This window comes from Vipera ursinii (assembly GCF_947247035.1).
Source record: "Vipera ursinii genome assembly, chromosome: 4".
NCBI classification, from domain to species: Eukaryota; Metazoa; Chordata; class Lepidosauria; order Squamata; family Viperidae; genus Vipera; species Vipera ursinii.
The window spans coordinates 19,740,400-19,765,310 of NC_139514.1; the positions used below are offsets into that span (position 1 = coordinate 19,740,400).

The 24,911-nt window shown below is 37.5% G+C and overlaps 1 protein-coding gene across 10 annotated transcripts in view; it reads right to left on the minus strand.

Moving 5' to 3' along the window:
• PSPC1 (paraspeckle component 1) overlaps window positions 1–24,911 on the minus strand; it is a 57,643-nt gene that overhangs the window by 26,041 nt on the left and 6,691 nt on the right. For 9 of the 10 annotated variants that reach the window (XR_014492469.1, XR_014492470.1, XR_014492471.1 and 6 more), the window contains exons 3-6: window positions 23,947–24,042; window positions 22,926–23,122; window positions 20,483–20,567; window positions 19,591–19,696 (exon numbers count right to left, since the gene is read on the minus strand). Coding sequence is in view for 2 of the 10 variants with exons in the window: in XM_083362259.1 (XP_083218385.1) it covers window positions 19,591–19,696; window positions 20,483–20,567; window positions 22,926–23,122; window positions 23,947–24,042 (484 nt within the window). In the remaining 8 variants the exon portion in view is untranslated. Of the gene's footprint in view, window positions 1–16,474; window positions 16,750–19,590; window positions 19,697–20,482; window positions 20,568–22,925; window positions 23,123–23,946; window positions 24,043–24,911 lie in introns of those variants that run through there. The other variant, XM_083362260.1, reaches the window with a different exon arrangement.

Sequence of the window (24,911 nt, forward strand, 5' to 3'; positions counted from 1 at the left end):
AGGATTAGGATTCAAAATTTCAAAAACTATCATTTAGAGTAAAAATTTACCAGACTTCACTAAAGTCTCTGGTTTATTAATCTCACATCTTAACACAAGCAGAAAAATTCAACGGGAGACTGCACACAAAATAAATGAGGCAGATAAGAATTTGTTATCCAAAGCACACAAATCGTATCTTGTTTTATTGCATAATGCATATGTTAAGTAAGTTTGAATCTCGTTTATATAGTTCCAGTGATTTATGTCCTTTCTTAAACTAATACTGAAATATTTTTGCCATTAAAATTTATTTTTAGTATATAAACGATCTGGTATCTCATTACAAATTCCTTTTAAAATATTAATAACTGAAGATTTTGAGATAACAAAAAACATGCAAAATAATGGAGCACAGTATATATTTCCTCTTTGTTCTCTCCCAAAATGTATGATGTATGCATGCACACCTCTACTTAACAATAAAATGTTTATTTCATAGACAATTTAGGGATTTACTTGCAAACTCCTTGTATTACCTTTGCTTACCTGTGCAAATTAAATCTTCAGTAGGCAGCAGTATCCATCATATAATCACTGGATTTGCCATTATTTTGAAAAATACTAAGATTTCAAGCAATTAAATAAACCATGTTGCTCTTTTTCTTACATCGCTTTAGCAGAATCTTTAAAATAAATATATCATTTAAGTTCGAGGATATGCATAAATTCTAGGTTAATAACATTTTAACACTATCTTTTAATTTTGTAAACAATGTATTGAGTTACAGAGAAACAATTAGGAGCTTCCTTCATACACCCTGAATTTTTATTTGCTATTTGGATGCCATTTCTGTTTAAATTTATTTATAATATATACAAAAAATACACATTGATATTATGTAATCCTCCTACATGACTGCCTCACAGAGCAAACTGTTCCAGTAATTCAGCAATCAATCTTTGCATTTGTGAACTTCACAAATCTAGAAATAAAGGAAAGCTGAAGTAAAACTGTAAGCAGTTACAGCTTCACTTAGCAACCACCTTGCTTGATGATTGTCATTGCTAAATGAGGTCTATCCATATATGCTTGCATATATGCAGAGATAATATCCTGAATGCTGAATATAGAAACATATGGTACAATATTGAATAATCTAAAAAAACATGAATATCAAAACCCTATAATGTCATCATTTGGAATACAATACAAGCATTTTAAGGATTTTAATCTAATTGCAATAATGTATCCATCACATAGGGAAATGTACATAATAAATTCACAATATAGAAAGAAATTCTCAGTCACTTAGATCTAAAAATATACAGTATAATTTCCTCAAGACTAATAACACAAAATGTATTATTACTATGTATTGCATTTAATGGCATAATGCCTAGAATTTTATAAGACAAAAAAACCCATAATTTTTATGGCATGAAAAATAATGGAACCATTCAAGTAGTTAAATTTTCTTCTCAAATTTATCTGAAACAAACAAACATTAACCTTGCTATTAATTTACATGCTAAAATTAAAAAATTTGAAGGCATCATTAGCTAGAACTTCCTAATACTTGATCTAATACTTGTACTTAATATATATATTCACTTGCATAACTGCTGCCATGTTCTAAAACGTGACGTAAGAAATAAGTAAATAAAGAATCTCATTGTAAATAGAAACTCAACAGCAACTCTTATTTTTCTGCATATATACTGGGAAAAAATAACTAAATCAAATAATCAACATATTAAACAGTGATGGCATATCTTACCATATTTTAGCAAATATACAAAATTGGAGAACTCAAATTACATTGAAAATGGTTTACTTTCAAATATGAAGCCTGTTTGGCTAGAAAACAGCAAACATTTTCTTGAAGTCTTAAAAAATTAGCTAAAAGTACAAAATTTCAAGCACTGTGTATTTAAACTGTGAACTTAGAAATAAATTCAACATTTCTTTATAAATAAGTTATGAATTGTCAGTTGGAAAAAAATCCCAAAGTATAGTTGTTAGTAAAATTATTGTGAAAGCCAGCCACTTACTGAAAGATTTAAAAGTATGTGTTCTCTTCATTGGCAAATGAACTTAATTTCTTTTTTAAAAATACAAATTTTATTATTTAAAATATTTAAAAACTTTGGACATGGTGTAATCGGTCTAACATACCTTCTTGTCGTACATCATTTTTGTATGTTATATACATTTTATATACATATCATTTATATACAATTATACAATATTCAATCTTATCATCCACCTTATTCTAATATTATTTAAGTTTAACATCTTGTATATCTCTATTAAGTACTTCCTTTCTGTTCCCACCATAGGTAAAACTTGTTCCGTTCTTGTAGATGATCTTTGAAGCAGAATATAAAAGTTGTTAGACAAGAATTGTCAGCAGAATACCCTGCCCCCCCACATCCTGGGAGAATATTTTGCTATCAGAGTAATTTCACTGCCAATTTTTACTAAGTCCACAAATGCTTTTCAACATATAATATGCTAATGCTGATGAAATAATTCTTAATATTTCTTACATTGGGTCACCATATTTACAATCTTCAGTTAAACTACTGTATAGAAAATTAAAAGATTAATCAAGTGGATGAATTAATGAAAGTTGCTTATGAGATTCAGTAGGAAGTGAAAGTTCCTGGATTTTATTGTTTCCAATATGATGGGATGGGAATTTTAAATAGGATTTTTTTTTGGGGGGGGGGGTATTATTTTAAGACTTAGAAGTGCCTAACAATCCACTTCTATTGTTCTTAAAAGGAATCTTATAAAGGTTCCAACTAATAAAGTATACTTACCATTGTAAAAGCAAATGTATGCAAGATAGATTATAAAATGGAAAGATGTCCAAGCTTCAGGAATAAAATATTGAATGTTACTGAGAAAAACTTTTATTTTTATTAATTGTGCCATGATACCACTGTACATACTATATAAAATATACCATATTGCCTTTTCATCCCTTTTATATTATGTAACCATTAAAAAATATTATCAAACCAAATAAGCATTCCATCAATAATGTTTAGATTATACACCATACAAATGAAAAAGTTACAAGACAGAACAATATTAGTGTAACTATAGACATATATAACTGGCAATTTGGATCAGGATCATCATCATCCTAGCGTTATTCCCACATGGCCAGGGTCCAGTTTTTGGATTGCCATCTATTTGGATGGCAGCAGAATATAAATGCAATAAATAAAATACATTCCAGTTATTACAATCCCCATTGGGGGGAAATCTACCTATGAATGAGGTTTCCTTTTAAATTTAAAAAAGCCATGAACTATGGGAGGAATAGTTACTGAAAAGTTACTGAGCTACCTATTTTTGTTTTTTTTTAAATGTTGCATCTATACAAGGTTTCAAAACGTAACAATAAAAAACTCCCCAAATATTTCAGTTACATTCAAAATGCAAAGTAGGTAAAAAAATTAATACAAACAGTATTACAAAACACAAACTGTTCTCACAATACCAAGTCTTACAGTGAGGGGAGAGATTATTTGATACCCTGCTCTTTTTGTACGTTTGCCTACAGACAAAGAAATGATCAGTCTATAAGTTTTAATAGTAGGTTTATTTTAATAGTGAGAGACAGAATAACAACAAAAAATCCAGAAAAGCACATTTCAAAAAAGTTATAGATTTTTATTTTAATGGGTGAAATAATTATTTGACCCCTTCGCAAAACATGACTTAGTACTTGGTGGCAATACCCTTGCTGGCAATCATAGAGGTCAGACATTGTAGTTGGCCACCAGGTTGGGCAGACATCCCAGCGGGGATTTTGTCCCACTCCTCTTTGCATATCCTCTCCAAGTCATTAAGGTTTCAAGGCTGACATTTGGCAACTCAAACCTTCAGCTCACTCCACAGATTTTCTATGGGATTAAGGTTTGGAGATTGGCTAGGCCAGGGGTCGGCAAGCTGAAACAGTAAAAGAGCCACTCGGAACCGGTTCCCTCACAAAAGAAAAAACTGGGAGCCGCAAAAAAGAGTGCGGATGCGCATGCATGCGCAAAACAAGAGGCTGATCAGCGGCCCTGTGTATGCGTCCTCCCAGGAGCTCTGGCAACTCTGTAAGGCCAGCCCTGAACTTCACAAGTGGAAATAGAGGGAGACTGCCAGGAACACGAGATCAGCGTTTCTCAGCCCACACTGATCTCGCCCTTCTTGCAGTCTCCTCCTCTCTGTTTCAGCTTTTCTTTCAGGGGATCCAGCCTCTGCCGCCCCCTTCTCTCAACAGTTGGATGCCCCAAAAGAAAAGCAGCCGAAGGTAGCAGCTCTGCAAGTCTCCGCCAAGAGAATGGGGCGGCGGAGGCTGGATCCCCCGAAAGAAGTCTCTGCTGAGATGAGAGAACAGGGTGGCAAGCTGCCGAGAGAATGGGGCAGTGGAGCGCTCCATCGAGAGAATGGGGCGGTGGAGGCTTGCCACCCATTCTCTCAGCGGAGACTTCTTTCGGGGGATCCAGCCTCTGCCGCGCCACACCAAGAGAACAGCAAGCCGCCCCATTCTCTTGGAGGAGCGCTCCACCGCCCCATTCTCTTGGCGGCTTGCCAACCCGAAAGATGTCTCCGCCAAGACAAGAGAACGGGGTGGCAAGCTGCCAAGAGAATGGGGCGCTCCGCCGAGAGAATGGGGCAGCTTGCTGTTCTCTCGGCGCGGCGCAGCAGAGGCTGGATCCCCCAAAAGAAGTCTCCGAGAACGGGCGGCAAGCCTCCACCGCCCCATTCTCTCGGCAGAGCGCTCCACCGCTCCACTCTCTCATCTCAGTGGAGACTTCTTTCGGGGGATCCAGCCTCTGTCGTCCCCTTCTCTCAGCTGGGCAGCTGAGAGAAGGGGGCGGCAGAGGCTGGATCCCCTGAAAGAAGTCTCCGCCGAGAGAATGGGCGGCAAGCCTCCACCGCCCCATTTTCTCGGTGGAGGCTTGGAGAGGGGGCGACAGAGCTGCGCACGCAGCTCTCCAAACCGTCGCCGCCCATTTGGAGAGCTGCTGCCTTCATCAAACATGGACAAAGGTAGCAGCTCTCCAAATGGGGCGGTGGAGCTCTCCAAACCTCTGCCACCCCATTCTCTCAATGGGACTTTTTAACTCCCACTTTTTTTCCAGAATGGCAGAGGAGGACTGGGAGCCGCATGAGACGGCTTAAAGAGCCACATGCAGCTCCAGAGCTGCGGGTTGCCGACCTGTGGGCTAGGCCATTCCAGGACCTTGATGTGCTTCTTCTTGAGCCACTCCTTCATTGCCTTGGCCGTGCGTTTTGGGTCATTGCCATGCTGGAATACCCATCCACAACCCATTTTCAATGGCCTGGCTGAGGGAAGGAGGTTCTCACCCAAGATTTGACGGTACATGGCCCCATCCATCATCCCTTTAATGTGGTGATGTTGTCCTGTCTCCTTAGCAGAAACACAACCCCAAAGCATAATGTTTCCACCTCCATGTTTGATGGTGGGGATTGGTGTTCTTGGGGTCATAGACTCATTCCTCCTCTTCCAAACAGACCAAGGGAGATTGACAGTTATTTTGGGTTTCTTCCATTTGCGAATAATCGCACCAACTGTTGTCACTTTCTCACCAAGCTGCTTGGTGATAGTCTTGTAGCCCATTCCAGCCTTGTGTAGGTCTACAATCTTGTCCCTGACATCCTTGGATAGCTCTTAGGTCTTGGCCAAAGTGGAGAGTTTGGAATCTAATTGATTGGTTGATTGCTTCTGTGGACAGGTGTCTTTTATACAGGTAACAAATTGAGATTAGGAGTACTCCCTTTAAGAGAGTGCTGCTAATCACAGCCCGTTACCTGTATAAAAGACACCGGAAATCCTATTGACTGATAGGGAATCAAATACTTATTTCACTCATTAAAATGCAAATAAATTTATAACTTTTTTGAATTGCATTTTTCTGGATTTTTTTTGTTATTCTGTCTCTCTTACTCTTAAAATAAGCCTACCGTTAAAATTAGAGACTGATCATTTCTTTGTCAGTGGGCAAACATACAAAATCAACAGGGGATCTTTTTTACCCCCTCACTGTATGTCACCGAACTGAGACTTCAAAACTTGTAACATGCAGCCCATACCTTCTCCAAAATATGTTAACTCAAGCATATATTTTCCAGGGACTGTGCAGTTAGTGCATGAGCCCAGGAGAAGATAATTAGCCTTAGTGGGTACTGATATGGTGTGCATGTCCATACCTTCTCAAAAGAACGAACAGCTCTAACATTACTGAAAACTATTTTGTGATTAGGTTTTGATTTTATTCATTGAAATTAATCTCCAATGCTGCAAAGGGTGTGAAAATGATATGGTGGCTCCAAAGAGGTCAAGCTTTTTTTTCCCTTTTATCATGCCCTTAGGCAACTTAGTACATTTATTTTCATCTTTATTTCCAACAAAACTGCAGAAAAATAAGGCATCATTTGCTGAGAAATCCCAGCCAATATTCTGAAAGCTGTAAAATTCACACTGTGCTGAATATGGCCTTCAGGTTACCAGGTAATGTTTTTATAGAAACATTATTTATATTATAATTATATTTATACCCTAACCCTAAATTAATCTTGGGTCCACGTCCACCAAATATCTTACAGTGAACTAAAATATGTCTAAGTAATAACTCACATCATAAAGTATGAGACCTTGTAATAATGAATTACCTTTCACAGAAACAAAGTTGTAAAGTATCACTAAGTATTTCACACATAGCACAATTAAAGTTAATATAAGTTTCATGTTATGGTTTGTGCCATCTATTAATTTCTTTTTTAAAAAAATCTTTAAACAGCAGTAATATTTAATCCCAAATTGCTGGTCCTGAAAAAGAATGTAATAATCTAGCATTGCTAAATAAAATAAAACTATCTATCCATAAAGTGCTTCATAGTGTGGACCACTTTCAGAAGCCATAAAAATGGATAGGGTAGGCAGTTACTATTAGTTCCATAATTAGTTCCATAATGGTATGAATTTATAATTTCATAATGGTAGTACTTAATCATTAGGTTTCTTTTGACATTTAAATGGATTAATAGCAGGTTTTTTAGATTTTGCTAAATTAAAGTTCCTGCAAGCCCAAACCAGGACAAGCCAATAGTGAGGAATAATAATAGTTACAGTTCCCCAACTCATAGTATACATTGCCTCTCCTGATTTACATTGTGGGACCTGTTTAATTATCTACTGTCTGCAAACTACACTTTTGATATTTCTCAATTTCCTTAGCAAGAACGGTGCTACAATGGCCAATTCCTCAGAAAGCTATCTAGTATAAATTACAGATAGCCCTCAACTTATGAGTGATCATATAACTGGGCTCAGTTATGGTCAAAAAAGTTGAGGACTTCCTGTAAAAGCACGCAAGAATCCAGGAAAAGTACCAACCTAAAAGTATATATACCTGGGCAAGTCATCAAAATGATTAATCTGTGTATTTATGAGCACTTTGATAGATATGCCAAAATTTACAGAAGCTAGCATATGTTTCTTACAATTAGTGCCAGACTAGTCTTATATGATTCTTTGTTAGAACTACTAACTTAAATGAGAGGAATACTTTGTGCACAGTTTAACAAAATTTTGGCAAAATGTTTGACAAGATCTCTCACAATATTCTCAATAAAGCCATGAAATAAGGGCTAAGCAATAGTATTGTTGGGTTGAACAGCAACAATACATTAATGGCTCCACTCAGTTAAAAGATATTTGAGCGGTCACTCAGAAGACTCAGAAAGATTGACACATGCTGAAAGGAATATGTGGTTTGTGAAATTTCAATATCTGAAAATATCTACAAGCAGAGGTTCTACTGCCCCACGACCAAACAAATGGGTTAAAAGTACAAAGGAGATGGTTCAAACCAGACTTCCAGAAGAACTTACTTATCCAATTTATCCAGCTGCCCATCTCACAAGTGACACTTCCTAACTATACAGGCTGTTCACCTATAGAACACCCTGCAATGCAATGCAGTATTTCTCTTCACTAAAAGTCTTCAAAAGAGACTAGATGGTTACTGTCAGAGATGCCCTAGCTCAGGAGTAGGCAACCCTTGGTTCTTTTATGACTCATGGATTTCAACTCCCAGAATTCCTGACCCATAGCTGGCTCAGGAATTCTGGGAGTTGAAGTCCACGAGTCATAAAAGAGCCAAGGTTGCCTACCACTGCCCTAGCTGATCTGAACTGATGAGAGAATTGGACCAGATGACCCCTACGATCCCTTCCAATTCTGATTCCATGAACCACTGGTTTGCTATGCCATAAACAACTACTAAGGAGCAATGGAGAAAACTTGTTTTATTGATTTAAAAATGTATAAACCACTTCAGTCAAGAGCATGCTTGTTGTTGTTCTGTCCATTATCTGTAAACTTTCTGAATACAAGTTACTGTCAACCCTGAGAAGAAGAGCAGGCAAAACAGGATCTTGGAATGCCTTTTATTATAGGATAGAATAACATAGTCTTGACAGCTTATGCAGAAAGTGGATCTCTACTGATTTTTATTCCAGGGACAAACCTTTTCTTGGTTTACAGGTAAAAAATATACCGTATATACTTGAGTATAAGCCGAATTTTTCAGCCCACTTTTTGGGCTGAAAAATTCCACTTCGGCTTATACTCCAGTCAACAAAAAAACTTACCGAGGACTTGTGCGCGCCCGAGGCTTTGGTGCTTCCGGGATCGCGCGCACCTCTCCCAAGCCACCGCCGTCCGGAGACCTGCCGAAGTTTGGGGAGGTGCGCGCGCACCTCCCCAAACGTCGGCAGAAAGAAGCAGGCAGGCAGGGCGCAGAGGTCCGGAGACCTGCCGACGTTTGGGCACCTCCCCAAACCTCCCCAGGTCTCCAGATTTCCGTGCCCTGCCTGCCTGCTTCTTTCCGCTGTGGAAAGAAGCAGGCAGGCAGGGCGCGGAGGTCCGGACACCTGCCGACGTTTGGGGAGGTTTGGGCACCTCCCCAAACCTCCCCAAACGTCGGCAGGTCTCCGGATCTCCGTGCCCTGCCTGCCTGCTTCTTTCCGCTCCGGACCTCCGCAGCGGAAAGAAGCAGGCAGGCAGGGCACAGAGATCCGGAGACCTGCCGACGTTTGGGGAGGTTTGGGGAGGTGCCCAAACCTCCCCAAACGTCGGCAGGTCTCCGGACCTCCACGCCCTGCCTGCCTGCTTCTTTCTGCTGCGGAAAGAAGCAGGCAGGCAGGGCGCGTCTCCAGACCTCCGCGCCCTGCCTGCCTGCTTCTTTCCGCAGCGGAAAGAAGCAGGCAGGCAGGGCGCGGAGGTCCGGAGACCTGCCGACGTTTGGGGAGGTTTGGGGAGGTGCGCGCGCACCTCCCCAAACTTCGGCAGGTCTCCGGACGGCGGTGGCTTGGGAGAGGTGCGCGCGATCCTGGAAGCACCGAAGCCTCGGCCGCACGCAAGTCCTCGGTAAGCTCCGGGCGGTCACTTGCTTCGCGTCTCCTGAGGGAAGGGGGGGCGACTGGAGCGGGCGTGTTTCCTCGCCTGCTGGGCGCCGCGATTTGCCCGGGGAACGCGCGGGCCCCGAATGGCAGCGTGGAGCGAGGAAGCGGACAGCCAGGGCTTCCCCGAGAGCCGCGGCCACACAGGGTATTCCTGTGTATTCAGGCTTGCAAAATGGAGGATCGAGCCTCTGCTGGCGGCAGAGGCTTGCAGAGCGCGGATCCAGCCTCCGCCGGCGGCGGAGGCTTGCAGAATGGTGGATCGGTTTATACTCGAGTCAATAACTTTTTCCAGTTTTTGGGGGTGAAATTGGGGGTCTCGGCTTATACTCGAGTCGGCTTATACTCAAGTATATACGGTAATTCATATCTTTCCATTGGTAGATTTCAGATTCACCAAAAATTTTACTTTAATGGAAGAGCATACACAATTAGTAGCTTTTATTATTCACGAAGAGACCCAGTTTGCTGTAATGGTTAAGGCATAAGTCTAGAAATCTAAGAGATCAGGAGTTGTACTCTTGCCTTGGATAGATGGATAGATGGATGGATGGACAGATTCACACGTCTAACTCTAGTACCAATTTGGTTAAGAATCCTTTGTGCAAAAACCTAAGCCAGAAATATCAAGACATTGAATTCATCCTTTCAGGCAAAAACATTTAGTAAAAACTATCTGTAATAGAGAATACAAGATTATGTTAATTCAAAAATAGTATCAACTGTACATATAATCTGACAGAGTGACTGTAAGATAACTAAATTTATATTTTCTTATGTGGTGGCCATGTGAGCTGATTATTAAATTTTCAATCCTAAACAAAATCAGCAAACAAGAATCAAGATTTTTTTAAACTTGCTTTACTGAGTATGTTTAATATTTTAAAATGACCTATAAAGAACTAAATTGTTTGTTGTTAGGTGCCAGGCTCTCAAGGATAAACACCAATATAAAATGTCACAAAATGTATAAAGCAAGTTAAGTGATACTTTAGACATAAAATAACTTCAGTGTTAATATTTATATCTTTATTCTTTATGTCAGGAAGAATCCAATCTGTATTAACAATCACTCTCTTTGTATCACTGTAAAAGGATCAATTTGGATGTGCTCTGCCAAAATGATCCAATTAATGATAAGCAAGTTAAAGAACAGACACAAATAACTTTACTATGAATGTGTATACTTTAGCCTTTAAGACAGAAAGAAGCCAAATGTTACATTTGATGACATGGTTACAAGACATTGCTTTAAAACTGTCATAAAGAATAAACTGGATGATTTTTCAATTCATTTACTGATATACACAGATTAATATGATCCCAAACTTAAAACAACCTGCAGAAGATCTAAATTACCTCTACTAAAAAGAAATCATAACTGTTATTTTATAAAAACCATCACACTTCTTATTCATGACTTAATATTTGAAAAGTTTTTTAAATTTTAAATTAAATTAGAAATATAAAACAATTTCTCCAAACGACATTTTCCTTTGCTTTGTCTGAATGAGAAACTTTATTACCTGATTAATAATGAAAAATGAGTTTCTCTATACAGCTTATATTGTTTTGAAATAAATGAAATCATATTCTTAATACTACTTTTGCAATTCTGTATAATAAAAGTATTACCCAAGCCCAGCAGAAAAATATTCATTTCTATGAAATACAAATAGCAGCAAATTTTCATCTTTCCAGATGCAGACATTTCTAGAACAGAGTACTAACTGATCTCAAGGGAGATGAAGGAAACACATTTTTGCAAAAGACACATTTTTAAACTAAAAAGATTGAGATGCTACAAGTTTTTATTATTTTTTTAAATGTTAAAACAACTGTATAGTAAATAAGAATTGCCTACTATAATATCTGCTACTAATATGCTCAATGACCTAAGAAAGTATAAATCCAATGAAGGGGCATACATTATTAACAGCAAGCATCCATAAATATATACACACGCATATTTTTTTTTAAAAAAAGAATCTGCTTTCCTTAAGCATCTCCTGAAGTTATTTCCTATTTGATGTATAGTTAGTCCTTGACTTAAAATCATTCATTTAGTGGCCATTCAAAATTACAATGGCATTGAAAAGTGACGTATGACCATTTTTCACACAACTATTCCAGCATCCCCATAGTCATGTGATCAAAATTTGGATGCTTGGCTACTGGTTCATATTTATGACAGTTTTATGATCACATGGGGACATGTGATCACTTTTTACAACTTTCTGACAAGAAAGACAATAGGAAAGCCAGATTCACTTAACAACCATGTTACTAACTTAACTGCAGTGATTCCCTTAATAACTGTGGCAAAAAAGTTGTAAAATAGGGCAAAGCTCACTTTAACAACTATTTCGCTTAACATTTTCTGCTCAATTTTGGTCAAAGATCAAAGACTGCCTATAGAGCTTTCTGTTTCCAGCAGCACTTCAGAAGTCTAATGACCTAGGTAGCAAGGTAACATCATATCTGAGTCATTCTGCTACTGAAGAAGAATAACTTGGACAGAAAAAATTGAGTGACTCAAGTGACAACCACTGTCATTTTGTAAGTGATTCTCAGATTTTAAATTGTTCAAGAATATTTTTAATATTCCTGACTAAAATTGTTCTCTCTCAATTAACTTCTACTGAATCAGGTCAAAGAAACGAAGAATTACTGTAGATCATCTTAATTTTTAAACATACTATCCATTTTATATTTTCAAGCACTTAAATTATGATAAGCTAGTATGGAAAAAAACTTACCTAAATTCTACAATCTTGAATTGTAGTATATAATTGAACTAGTATATAAATCTCAGTTTTCTGTTGACCTATATTGCCTAGAGTGCTAATAACAGATAATTTTGGCAAACTTTGCAATGAGTTTATTACAATGTAATTAGGATTATGAAATGTAGGATATAAAACACAGTATTACAAAGAGACCTAACAAGCTCTTATAAAATGTTTCAGCTTTAAAATGTAAATAATTTCTATTAAGCAATTACCAGTTTGTCTTCTATGATTTTAGCTGTTATATCTCAAATTTTCAAAAACATGGTTATACTATACAAGAATTTTCACTGGGAACTATGGGGTCTATTGGAATGTCTATTAAAAATAATGAGAGTTGTGATTGAACTTCTTTGAAATATATGCAGTGAGAAATGTTTTAAAACATGCTTGAACCCTAGCAGACCCAAATTGTGCAGAAAACAACACGTTATTTTCACACACAATACACGGAAATAGCAAAAGTTTCTGAGAAACTAAATAATAAAAGCTGTCACTAAGCAAATAAATTCTTGCTAAATTCATGCCATTATAAGCTCTATCACAACTATATAGGTTAAAATAAGCTAAATGCATTTTAATACCATTAGATCAAAATGCATAACCACTTACCTTGACCTAACAGAAGATGTAGTACAAGTACAATCGGACAAAGTATCTGATGATAAACACTGACAAATCTAACTGAAATCACTCACGTCTCCCTTCTCCTGCTTCATTAAAAGGTTCTACCTCCACCACACTTCTCTCTACCCATTAATGCTGAACACCATCCTCTTTATGCCCTCATCAAGCATACAGACAGTAATTTTATAATACATTGTACACATACCCTAACCCAAATAACCAAAATATTAATACTCTTCAATCTGATGCTTACTTTTTTTACTTAACCAGGGTGGCGTCTTCATGTTACATTATTACATTTTAACTATCACCACTGCCCTAGTTTAAATTAACCACTATTTTTATCCCATTTATTTCTTCTTACATTTTGTATATGCTTTTATGAGTTAGTTAAATATCATAAACACATTTTCCAAAATATGAAGAGCACGATATAATGGATTGCTCCTCCCACTTACTTCAATAGGCAGAATCTGAATTTTAGCCACCCAGAACAAGAAGCAGAACCATCCTGTTCCAATCCTACCTAGAACTGCTGTGCAAGTATTCATCTGAGATCCACTGCTCGTCTTTTTCCTTGTCTACTTTTGTAAGGAGAAACAATAGCTGGGGAAAGAGTGGAGAGCCCAGCTCCTTCAACAAATAACCCAAAGGATGTTTGGATCCTAATATTTGGATTCAAATATTTGGTCTCAGTCCCTGACTTAAAGACAGATTTTCCTCTATGCTAGTGATTGTTCTTTCCCAAAGATTTTCAATATAATTTTAATGTGTGAAAGAACAACTGTAAAACTAAATGCTGTGCGCAATCTTTATTACCATTGTGCTTTCCCCAAACAGATAATTCACTTTCTAAAGTGAGCATCTTTCATAGATATCCCTTCACTACTTTGATCTCAAAGTCTAGAGGCACATCCAAAGAATCCAAGACTTCCTTTTAAGTATAAAGGCTTACTCTGCCACTGTGATTTTTGCTAGAGAATTTACAGGTATTCCTTGACTTTCAACCATTCATTTAGTAACTGTTTGAAGTTACAACAGCACTGAAAAAAGTGGCTTATAACACTTTTTCACTCTTATGATTATTGCATCATCCCTGTGGTCACATGATCAAAATTTGAATGCTTGGCAACTGACATATTTATGACTGTTGCAGTGTCCCAGGGTCATGTGATCATCTTTTGCAACCTTTTGATAAACAAAGTCAATGGGGAAGCCAGATTCATTTAACCACCATGTTACTAACTTAACAACTGCATTGACTCACCTAATAACTGGCTAGAGAGGTTGTAAAACAGGACAAAGCTCACTTAAGAACTGTCTTGTTAGCAATGGAAATATTGGGCTCAATTGTGGTCATAGGTTAACTACTACCTGATGTTTGTTTGTTTGTTTATTTTCTATACCGCCCTTATCCCAAAGGACTCAGGGCGGTGTACAGGGCAATAAAAATACAATAAAAATACAATATACAAAAGTTAAAAATAAAATTAAATAAACCAGCCCATTACAATAAATAATTAAAAAATTACTAAATAAAATACCCCAAACCCATTAGACCAGGCTGGCTTGTTCAAATAGGTAAGTTTTTAGATCACGGCGGAAAGAGTGAAGGTCAGGAGCCATCCAGAGCTCAACCGGTAATTGATTCCAAAGGGCTGGCGCGCCCACAGAGAATGCTCTCCCCCTGGGGGCCGCCAGCCAGCACTCTCTGACCGGTGGCACCCTGAGGAGGCCCTCTCTGTGGGAGCGCACAGGACGAAGGGAAATTGATGCCGGCAGCAGGTGCTCCCGTAAGTAATCCGGACCCATGCCATTTAGAGCTTTATAGGTCATCACCAGCACCTTGAATCTCACCCGGAGGGAAACTGGAAGCCAATGCAGCTCGCGGAGTAGAGGTGTTATATGGGAGTATCAGGAGACCCCCCCATCAAAACTCGCGCGGCCGCATTCTGTGATCCAAACAGCTGCTCAAACTTAACTTTCCTGAATTTCAGGAATTACAGAATCAATAAACTGACAAAGTTAGTTGTCCATCAAGTGAAAGTAGGGGGTGAGGCAGAAGTTGATGACACACAGGTTGTAACATTCATGGGAAGTCAGAAGAGGAGCTGTCAAACACCCTCTTGTCTTTTGGAATCAATCTTAACATCTGGAATAAATTCCTCACAGAGAAGAACATACAATATTTTTCCTGAAGCAAGTAAACAAACTATGCAAGAACTGGTCTACTTATTCCTAGAATCCTTGAAAACAAACCAAGGGTTCTAGGACTAATGATAGTTTGCACCATTTCAATTTTATGACCAAAAATTCATCTTCAACTCCTATGGTACCTCCTTCTGCCACTTCAGTTCAAAATTACTACCAAATCTTGTAAGTTTCCTCAGATTCAATTTTCTCTGAAGCAATTCCAATTCTGACGCTCCTCCTCACCTAAAGGGAAAAAGCTGTATGGGTCTCCAATCAAATTCAGATCACAACAGGTGATTTTCACTGTCAAGTCATATAGTGCAATGCTTACACCCAGAAAGCAACACCGATAAAGCATCAGCTTCTCAGATCCGATAGCAGCCTAGTTAGGGCTATTATATTTCCTTTTTTCTTTCTGTAATGCTAATATTTTTCTTCACAATGACTGCAAAACACTGTTCTATGTGAAGGGATTCCAGATTCAGCTCTCTTCAGAAATAAGCATTTTAAGAATAAAATGTCATGTTTTCTTAAGTAACAGATAAATGCAAAGTAGGTCATTCTTACAAAAACTAAAATACTGGGAGAAATGGAGCAGAATGTATGAATCTTGATCCTAGGTAAGTGTATACATATGGTATATATGTACTAGAGACTAGACCAAGCAAACTGAAATAAGTGGCCAGAGGATAGCAACTACAGATAAAATAGTTTTCTCTTATATACAATGTAACACACAGCAAAACAAGCTAACACGCTGAAGAAAAAAATATTTAAAAATTATTAAAATGAACCAAACAGAAATGACCAATAATGCCCAAGAAAATACAATGTTCAAATGGCAATTTTAAAAAATGGGAGGGAAAAAGAGAGGGAATACCAAAACAGCTGTTTTGCTGTTTCTGTTTTTTCAAATCCTCAAAGTATGTATATGTATCTCTTTTTTTGCTTAAATATATTACTTAACCAATCAAAGTTGTTAAATAACAAAAACATCATTAGATTTTTAGATTATATCCTTTTCAACAAGAAGTCTTATAGAAATTACCTAATTGCATTTATATTTTTGGAGAGGCAGTGTAATTAATGCTTTCTTTAAATATATTGTTACATTTCAGTAAGAAGCAATTATTTGTATTAATTCAATTTTGAGATCTAATATTTTCAAAGGTTTATACTCTTGAATTGTATCATCTGGGAGTTGATTTCTGGACAAAAAAAATGGTCAAAAGACTTCAGCAATAGAAAGGCAAAAACATGGCTCTAAATATTCCCTGGTCATGGATAACTGTAATGAATCATGACTTCAATTTATTTATGTGTGTCTATGTGTGCACTAGCACTTTTATCGGTGTATCTTCAAATACATATCCTTAATTATTTTGCATATTTTTTTTCTTTTTTCAACTTTTCCTCCTTTTTTCTAATTTTTATATTCTCTTTCTTAGTTTTTTGTATTTAATATCTATCTGACCATCCATCGACCATGAAACAGTTAACTGGCAGACTTCAGGTCACATTTGATTTAGCTATAGATCATAAAGGTGACAGTTAAGGTGGTACCTGATGGAAAGTGGCTGAGAAAAAATAAAAGGACAGACTGTGCAAGCTGCTGTTGGAAGACTCCCTCCTCCCCATTCATGCATCTTAATCTAGCTTCACCTGTACCAAAATTAAAGACAGTGATATAACATCAATAAGTTTCTTTGCAGCTAGTTTCAGTAGATTGTTAATGTCACCACAGTTTTATTGGTACTACCATGTATCTGTTGCTGTCTATTCTGCGTACTCATTATGGAGAGTGGAATATTTTTGTTCACCCAACCCAAAATAATTCTGTAGAACTGTTGTTTCCCAAACCTAATATATTTCTGTCAGCTATATTTTTTTATTTTGAAATGCATAGAACATTAACCGAAGGGGAAAAAAGGATAAAGTTGCTTTTCAGTATCTGTTTTTACAAGCTCAGAAACTACTGATTGCAACAAAACATTTGTCTTCAAATATGAGCTCTGTCATATAACATAGACATGTTGTGACCTTGGCTATGACAACAGCCAAAACAAACATATGGCAAGTAATGTAGGGAATGTCTCTCAATATGTATATGAACCACTGTAAAAAAAACTACTGTTTATAATGTAATGATTGTACATTAGTAGGAACTAGTATATGCAATCAAAGTTAAACTAAAAAGAGGAAACAGATCCATTGGTCTAGTAGGATATTATTTTTTTGTGAGGAATGAAGATACATTAACATTTGACCAGCAGATGAAGAGTTACTATATTGGTAGTATTTTCCCTGCCTATGAGACACAAACTCCAGTTACTAATGCATGAAGTTAAGGAACAATAAATAACTTTAAAAAAAACTATTTGCAATGTTTCCAAACTATGGAATAGCATGAACAATTGAAATAAGAAAAAGAAGTTGTATGTTAGAAGTTGCAAATGACAAGGCAAATATTCTCAAGACTCAAAACAAAGTAGCTGAAATCTGACACATGGCCATACAAAATAGACAAGCTTTAGATTGTCAAATTATGAAACTAAAGATAGGTCACGTAACTGATTTAATTAGCTGGATAGTTGAATGAATTATTTCTATACTCATTTATGGAATTCATTTATTTAACCAGCCCATTTATACAACTGCCCATTTGGCAAAAAAGTGAGTCTGCATAGCTTACAAGCAAAATAACAATTAAGACCATATCACAATATAAAAAAATCAGAAATAAGTAACAAAAATTAAAAAATAAAATCATAAAGCAAAAAAAAAACCAAGATACTGGGAGAACCATCATTTAGCCTCATTCATTTTTAAGGCTCATTGTAGAATCCCCAGAGTTGATGGAGGAACCACATTTTTCAAGGCTTTTTCAGAAGGTAAGAGATGGAGCTACCTTAGACAGAATGCTGTTCTAGAGAGAAATGACGTGACTCCTGGGTCCCACTAGATGCAAGTCCTTAAGACAGGGGCCCTTAACCCCTGGGCAGTGGACCAGTACCGGTCCGCAGCATGCCAGCAACCGGTCCGCACAAACAAAGCCCCATCCAAGGGATGCAGGCAGCACTCAAAACCACGCCCCCTCCAGTCTGCGGAAAAACGTCTCTCCAGGTAACCGGTTCCTGGTGCCCAAAAAGTTGGGGACCTCTGCCTTAAGAGACAGGACCTGGAGTATACCTCTTCTGCTGGACCTGATAGGACAGGAAGATGTAATCGGGAAGAGACGGACCCCCAAATAATCTGGCCCATGCCATACAGTGCTTTAAAGGTCAAAAACAACACCCTGAACACCTCCCAGAACTGGCAACCAATGCAGCTCACAGAACAGGTATAATGTGTGCCATCCTAGAAGCACATATAACTGTCCATGCAGCCATATTCTGCACCAGTTGAAACTTCCAGATGCCCTTCAAGGGCAGCCCCATGTAGAAATCTGAAACCAAAGACCAGAGGACAATCACCAGAGATAAAAGTAACAGTTAGATGGCCGAGACTATAGTTCTAATAGATTCCACCTATTATACCCAAAAAAAACCATAACCATTTGCACAGCTACTGGTTCTAGTATGTAGAGTACGGATCTCAGCAATTTACAATGTAATTCCTGGAGATTAAGCAGTCACATAGCTAATACTGGTTATAGAGTGGTATCTCAGTACTTGTCATTAATTGGTTCCAAAAGATGTGACAAGTATTAAAATGATAAATACCAAACAAACCATGTGACCCTTTGTTTTGGCAGGAAAAGACTTTCTGTCTGTCCATTTTCTTATGTCAATGATCTTCCCAGCATAGCCAATTTCCTATCTGCCCTTAGAGACTGTCGTCTCAATTGCAGCCTCTACCCTAGTACTTGATATTTCCACTATTCTGGACAGAATTTGGTGGAGCAATACATTTCCCATGCATATATCTATAAATTTCTCTAAGAAAGTTCTCTGTGAAAACACCCACAATGAAAAGATCACCTTTTTAGGAACCACACCTGGTTCTGATTAATTTCCTACTTATCTGGTTTCCATTAAACATTTATCAAGACCTTCCTGATATATGTTACTTCAGGTAGATGTCTGCTAGAATCATTGGTCGCCTGGCATGTATTTTCAAGAGTGATTTGTGTCATTTAAACAATGACATCATTTTAAGTCACATGTGTAATTATATCATTGTTGTAATCTCATCATATAAATACCAATACACTGAAAGAAATAATATGCAAATGATTGTGCAAAAAATGCAAACTGCCAAGACAAAATTCTCAAACTGAACAGTCCGGAATAACAGAACTCTCCTCTCTCCAAATTAGTCCACAGGATCAAGATTTTAATCTACCTTTAAAATATGGGCACTCTATTTTGGAAAATTGTTAAGATGAGCTATAATGATTTTATAGATTGTACAAAATTACAATACAAAGAAAAGACTTAAAAACATAATTTTGTTTTAAGTTTAATTAATATCACATCAATTGGTATAAAGAGTTCTACTTACACTATCCATAAAATTCGGCTTGAAACCTTCTTGCTGTCTCCTCAGTTCCTCCTGTTCTCTCTGGCGCAGCATCTCTTCTTCACGTCTTCTATGTTCTTCTTCATGCCTATATAAAATACGACTTCCTAAAGTTTTTGCCACATATTTTCATGGAAAAATACTTTCTTTCCCAATGGCCACACATCATGTTCAGCCTTACTAGTTATTCTTTTTCAGTTGTTTTTTCACTGTACTTTGGCATGTCCTGCATCAGTGTTATCTTAAGTGATCTTTTGTACATAACTTAAAGAACCTACATAGTATCTCCACTTCCTTGATGTGTATCACAATAAGAGTGAAATAAAAACTTATTCTGTAGTATGATAAACTACAACTAGAATTATCACTATTAATTTATCATATTTATATAACAGTCCATCTCAGATTTGTGACTTTATATTAAAAATATATTTTGATTTTATTAAAAAATTACCATTGGAACAAATAAATACAAAGTAAAAAAGAAAAGAAAATGAAAAACTAGGTGAAGGAAAGAAAAAATAAGTAAAGAAAAAAAGCATTTAAACGAATTACTTTCTTCTTCATCACAAGTATAAACAATTTTAACTTATCACCTTCTCTTAAAATACAAATTATCTTTTCTTCTAAAATACCATTTCTTATCTCGAAACATATCCTTAAAGCCTCATCATTTAATCTACCATTTCTTACCCAGAAGTCTGATTTTTAAAAAAAGGTTTCATTGGCAATGTATCATCAATTCATTTAGTACATTGAAAATGGAGATGTCATCCTCTGTTCAGAGAAGAATTCAGAAGCAATGTCAAACTGTGAAGTTTAAAAAGTTACATGCTGAGCTGCAAAATCCAGTATTTAAAAACCTATGGAATACCTTAATTGTATCTGCTTTCTTTTCTGTAGCTCCTGGTTTCGAAGTTCTTCTAAACGTCTCAATTCTTCCTGACGCCTCATAAGATCTGTAAAAAGTTAAAACAGCTATAGAAAATATTGTTCTGACACAAATGGTAGTATAAATATCCTCACCAAAATAAGCATAAATATCAACAAGCAGGCATTGACCTCTTTGAAATAGATATCAGTAAGAAAAATTAAAGAACTAGAAACAATGGATTTTTAATCATAGAACACAAATATTAAGTTGAAGTCTTTTTCTCAGTTTTTGGACATATTTTTTGGGACCCAGAATGCTTCACCAAGGTACAGAAACTACTGAAGGCTAAACCAAACTCTGTCTTTAAGCGAACCGCAATATGCCTGAACTTTCACAGCCAAGAGACAAAAATGTGAAAAGGGGTGTGTTAGACTGAAATTTGTTATCTCTAACACAAAAAAATAATCAATTTAAATTAATAGGACATTTTTTTAAGATACGAGAAGCTCAAGAAGTAAACAGTTCTGTTCAAATCAATACTGCAGATGGAGAAATCTGAATTGCTACTCAGTTACAACTAAAATTTTATATTTTGTACACCACTTCATTTATCATACATCATACATTACTTCAAATGTTAATATCCAACTTTAAGAAATATGTAGAATTAAAGTAATGTCAAAAAATGTAAGAACAACTAACGAACAGTTTAATGAGTCAGTTGTGGGGAATTCTGGCTTTTCCCTATTTGTTCAGTAAGTCAATTTTGTTTTTGTTTTTTTGCATCATACAAAAATCTCAGTATATTAACAGTTCTGTACTTAATACAGTGCAAGTGACTGTCTCTATCTTACTGGCTCAAATAACCGAATGAAGTAGTCTTTGGAGAAAGTTCACTTCTAAATTCTTCCTCTACAAAGAAAAACAATATTTATGTTCAGAAAACCAGCAATCAGCTCTCATGCACTGATTGTGTTTGAAAGAAAGAGCTTATCTGAATTAGGTCACTATCAAAGGCCAGATATTTGCATTTCAAATATATACACCATGAGTCACAGGTCCCTCACTACTGATATACTCTGTGTGTGTGTGTGTGTGTGTGTGTGACACACATACATACATGTGTCCATGTGTGTACCGTATTTTCCGGCGTATAAGACGACTTTTTAACCCATGAAAACCTTCTCAAAAGTCGGGGGTCGTCTTATATGCCGGGTGTTAGGGTTAGGGGCGGTTTTATTGTCCGATGTTACAGGGAAAACCAGAGGCAACACCCCTCCACACATACACACACACAGGCAACCTCGGCAGCTCATTGATAGGGGGGGAGGAAGGGGGAGAGAATCACAAAATTGCTGTCTGTTGTCGAGCCCTGCGGGCCCGACACTACGCAGGGGGTCTTGTTCCAAAAACAAGCCCTGCTTCACCTACTCACCCCCCCACTGCACACGGCTCGCTCCATGACCCGGCGCTCCAACAAACAAGGGAGGAGGTCGCCCGTAATCAGCAAGCCCGACTATCAGCTGATCGCCGGTTCCTGGCTCTACAAACCCGACGACCAGCTGCTTCACGGCGTTTGCACGCGCCTGCATCACAGGGCTTTGCTGAGGACCCCACAGGCCCTCAGGAGGACAGCCCAGTCTGCCTTGCCGTACAGGGAACCTGGGCACTACAAAACATGCTAGCTGTTCCCTTGCCTGCCGACGGACCTGTGCCAGGACTGCATGCTATAGCCTGCGCGCTGAAGGCAAGGGCCAGCTGTTTTCCGTCGGTGTCAGATGGACCGGAGCCGGGGACTGCTGGAGGGCGGCCCTGGGACATGCGGACAAGCCCGCTGGAGCCAGATACGGATTGGGGGGGCAGTTGGTTGGAGAGGGATAGGCACACACTGGGAGCACATTAGCGTTTTCACCCGGGTTGGGGTAGAGGGGGTTTGGAGAAGAGTCACCCAGGATACCAACAGCAGCAAGGTTTACAACGCTGAAGTTGTCGAGAGTCAGAAGCATGTGGAGGTTAAAGAAACGCAGGCAGGCTCTGGATGCCGGAAGTGTACTTTGTACATTGCTAAGCACATTGATTTGTGCTTTAGATTGTAAGCTGCCCTGAGTCTTCGGAGAAGGGCGGGATATAAATGGGATTTTTTTTTTAAAAAAAATGCGTCTTGGAGACAGGGAGGGCTGGGTAGGCAGGGAGGGAGAGAGAGCTGACCCACCCAATCCAAGCAGACTTTTTATGCAGTGGGGTAGTCTTATATGGCGAGTATAGCCCAAACCCTATAATTTAACAGGAAAAGTAGGGGGTTGTCTTATACGCCCAGTTGTCTTATACGCCGGAAAATACGGTAATTATTTTGAATTGTATTGAAATGTGTTAACCCAAATAATCAGACTATTTCCGATATTCTTCAGCCCACATGATTAAAGCAGTAATTTATAAAGAATACCTTGTCTCATCAACATTAACTGATGCTCATGTCGAGCTGCTTCCATTTCTGCCTCTAGCTTCTCCTTAGCTTCTCTAATATTTCTATCAACTTGTTCCCGCTGCTGTTTTTCCATTTCATCAAGAGCCTTCCATCGTGAAGCATATTCAAATTCAAATGTTCCAGGTTGGGCAAAACGTGGGGGCTGTTCTCTTTCCCTAAGAGAAGACACATTTCACTTTAATGCTGTCATTTGATAAGTGTAACAGCAAATTTGCCTGCAAATTTTCCAATTCATTTCTTCAAGGCTTCTGTATGGATTTTTAAATAATGGTTACTGATTTTATTGCCTATGGCTAATTTAGTGCCAAACAAACTAAAGCTTGTCTGCTTAAGTACAAAGAAAAAAAAAACAGACTAGGATAATGTGTAAAATTTAAAGTGGAAGGTGGGAAGCATGAAGATCTTTACTCTACTAGCAGCATAAACATTTTTTTCTTGCGAGCTCTTCAAATGAGCAAGCCTGGAAACATAAAGGAACAACAATCATTCCTACTATCTGCTACCCCAAAGAAATAATCCCCAATGGGCTCAACTGATACTACTGGTATGAAATGCTGACATGGGCAGGGAAGGTTGCAGAAAATTTACTTTGCTGTGTGCTTTATTTCTGAGCAGCAGATTGCATAGGAAAATGCTTTTCATCTTGCTAAACTCACATTCTGAAACTTGCTTATTTCTTTATATTACTCCTATCCTTTGAAATGGCAAGGTATCTCAGAAAATTTATAACATAGAAAACTCATCTAAACTTTATTAGTTTCATTATTTTTCTGACACAAGTATACTTTTTCAATCATGGTAAGTCTTTTTCTGTTTGTTATATAATACACAACCAACCCATTTTAAGTAATTTTAAGCTCTAATTTTATCATGGTACATTGTACAAGATTTGTTTTAATGAGAATTTTGATTATTAAGATGCTATTCTTTATTACTTCTTTTTCATTTCTAATATTCTGTTTTAGAAGTGGGTACTTACTTATGATACTGTTGTGTTTTTTGCATTAATTTCTCAGGCAAACCATCTTCATTATCAAATTGTTCCATAGGTTCAACGAGAACAGGTCTAGGTGTTCTTAAAACAAGTAACATATACACACTGTTAATCGGGAATATGTAAACTCAAACTCTAGTTTCATACTGCCAATCTACTATTCAAACAGCAGACGTGAACAAAGATCTGCATATGGGAGATACAGGTACTCCTCAACTTACAACTACAAATGAGCCCAAAATTTCTGTTGCTAAGTGAAACATCTATTAAATGAATTTTGTCCCATTTTATGCCCTTTCTTGCAACAGTTCTTAAGTGAATTACTGCAGTTGTTAAGTTAGTAACATGGTTTTTAAATGAATCTGGCTTTCCCACTGGCTTTGCTTGTCAGGTCACAAAAGGTGTTCACATGACATGGGACACTTCAACCGTCATAAATGTGAGTCACTTGCCAAGCATCTGAATTTTGATAAACATGACCTTGGGGATGCTGCAACAATCATAGGTGTGAAAAATAGTTGTAAGTCACTTTTTTCAGTGCGGCTGTAACTTTGAATGATCACTAAATGAACTATTGTAAGTTGAGGACTATCTGTACATGCTAGATTAAGTTGTTAACATAGGATGACTTTAAAAAAACTTTATTTTATTTTGAGGCATCTTTTTGTCAACAAAAGATGGGTCCAAAGTGATAAGATTAATTCCATTCTTCTGATCAGAAAGGATCCTGACATGTAAAATGTAGTGAAATAAACCAAAGCTCTTCAGTTCTCCGACTTCAACTGAGAAATTAACTTTTTTCCATAGAAAAGCTGCACAGATAAAACACAGATAAGCAAAAATTTGCTGTTATGCGGTAAGGAAAATTTTAAAAACCTATACAGAATATAGGAAAATAGTTTTGACTTGCTGATTTCTTAATCATTTTCTTACTATTGAGAAGTATACTT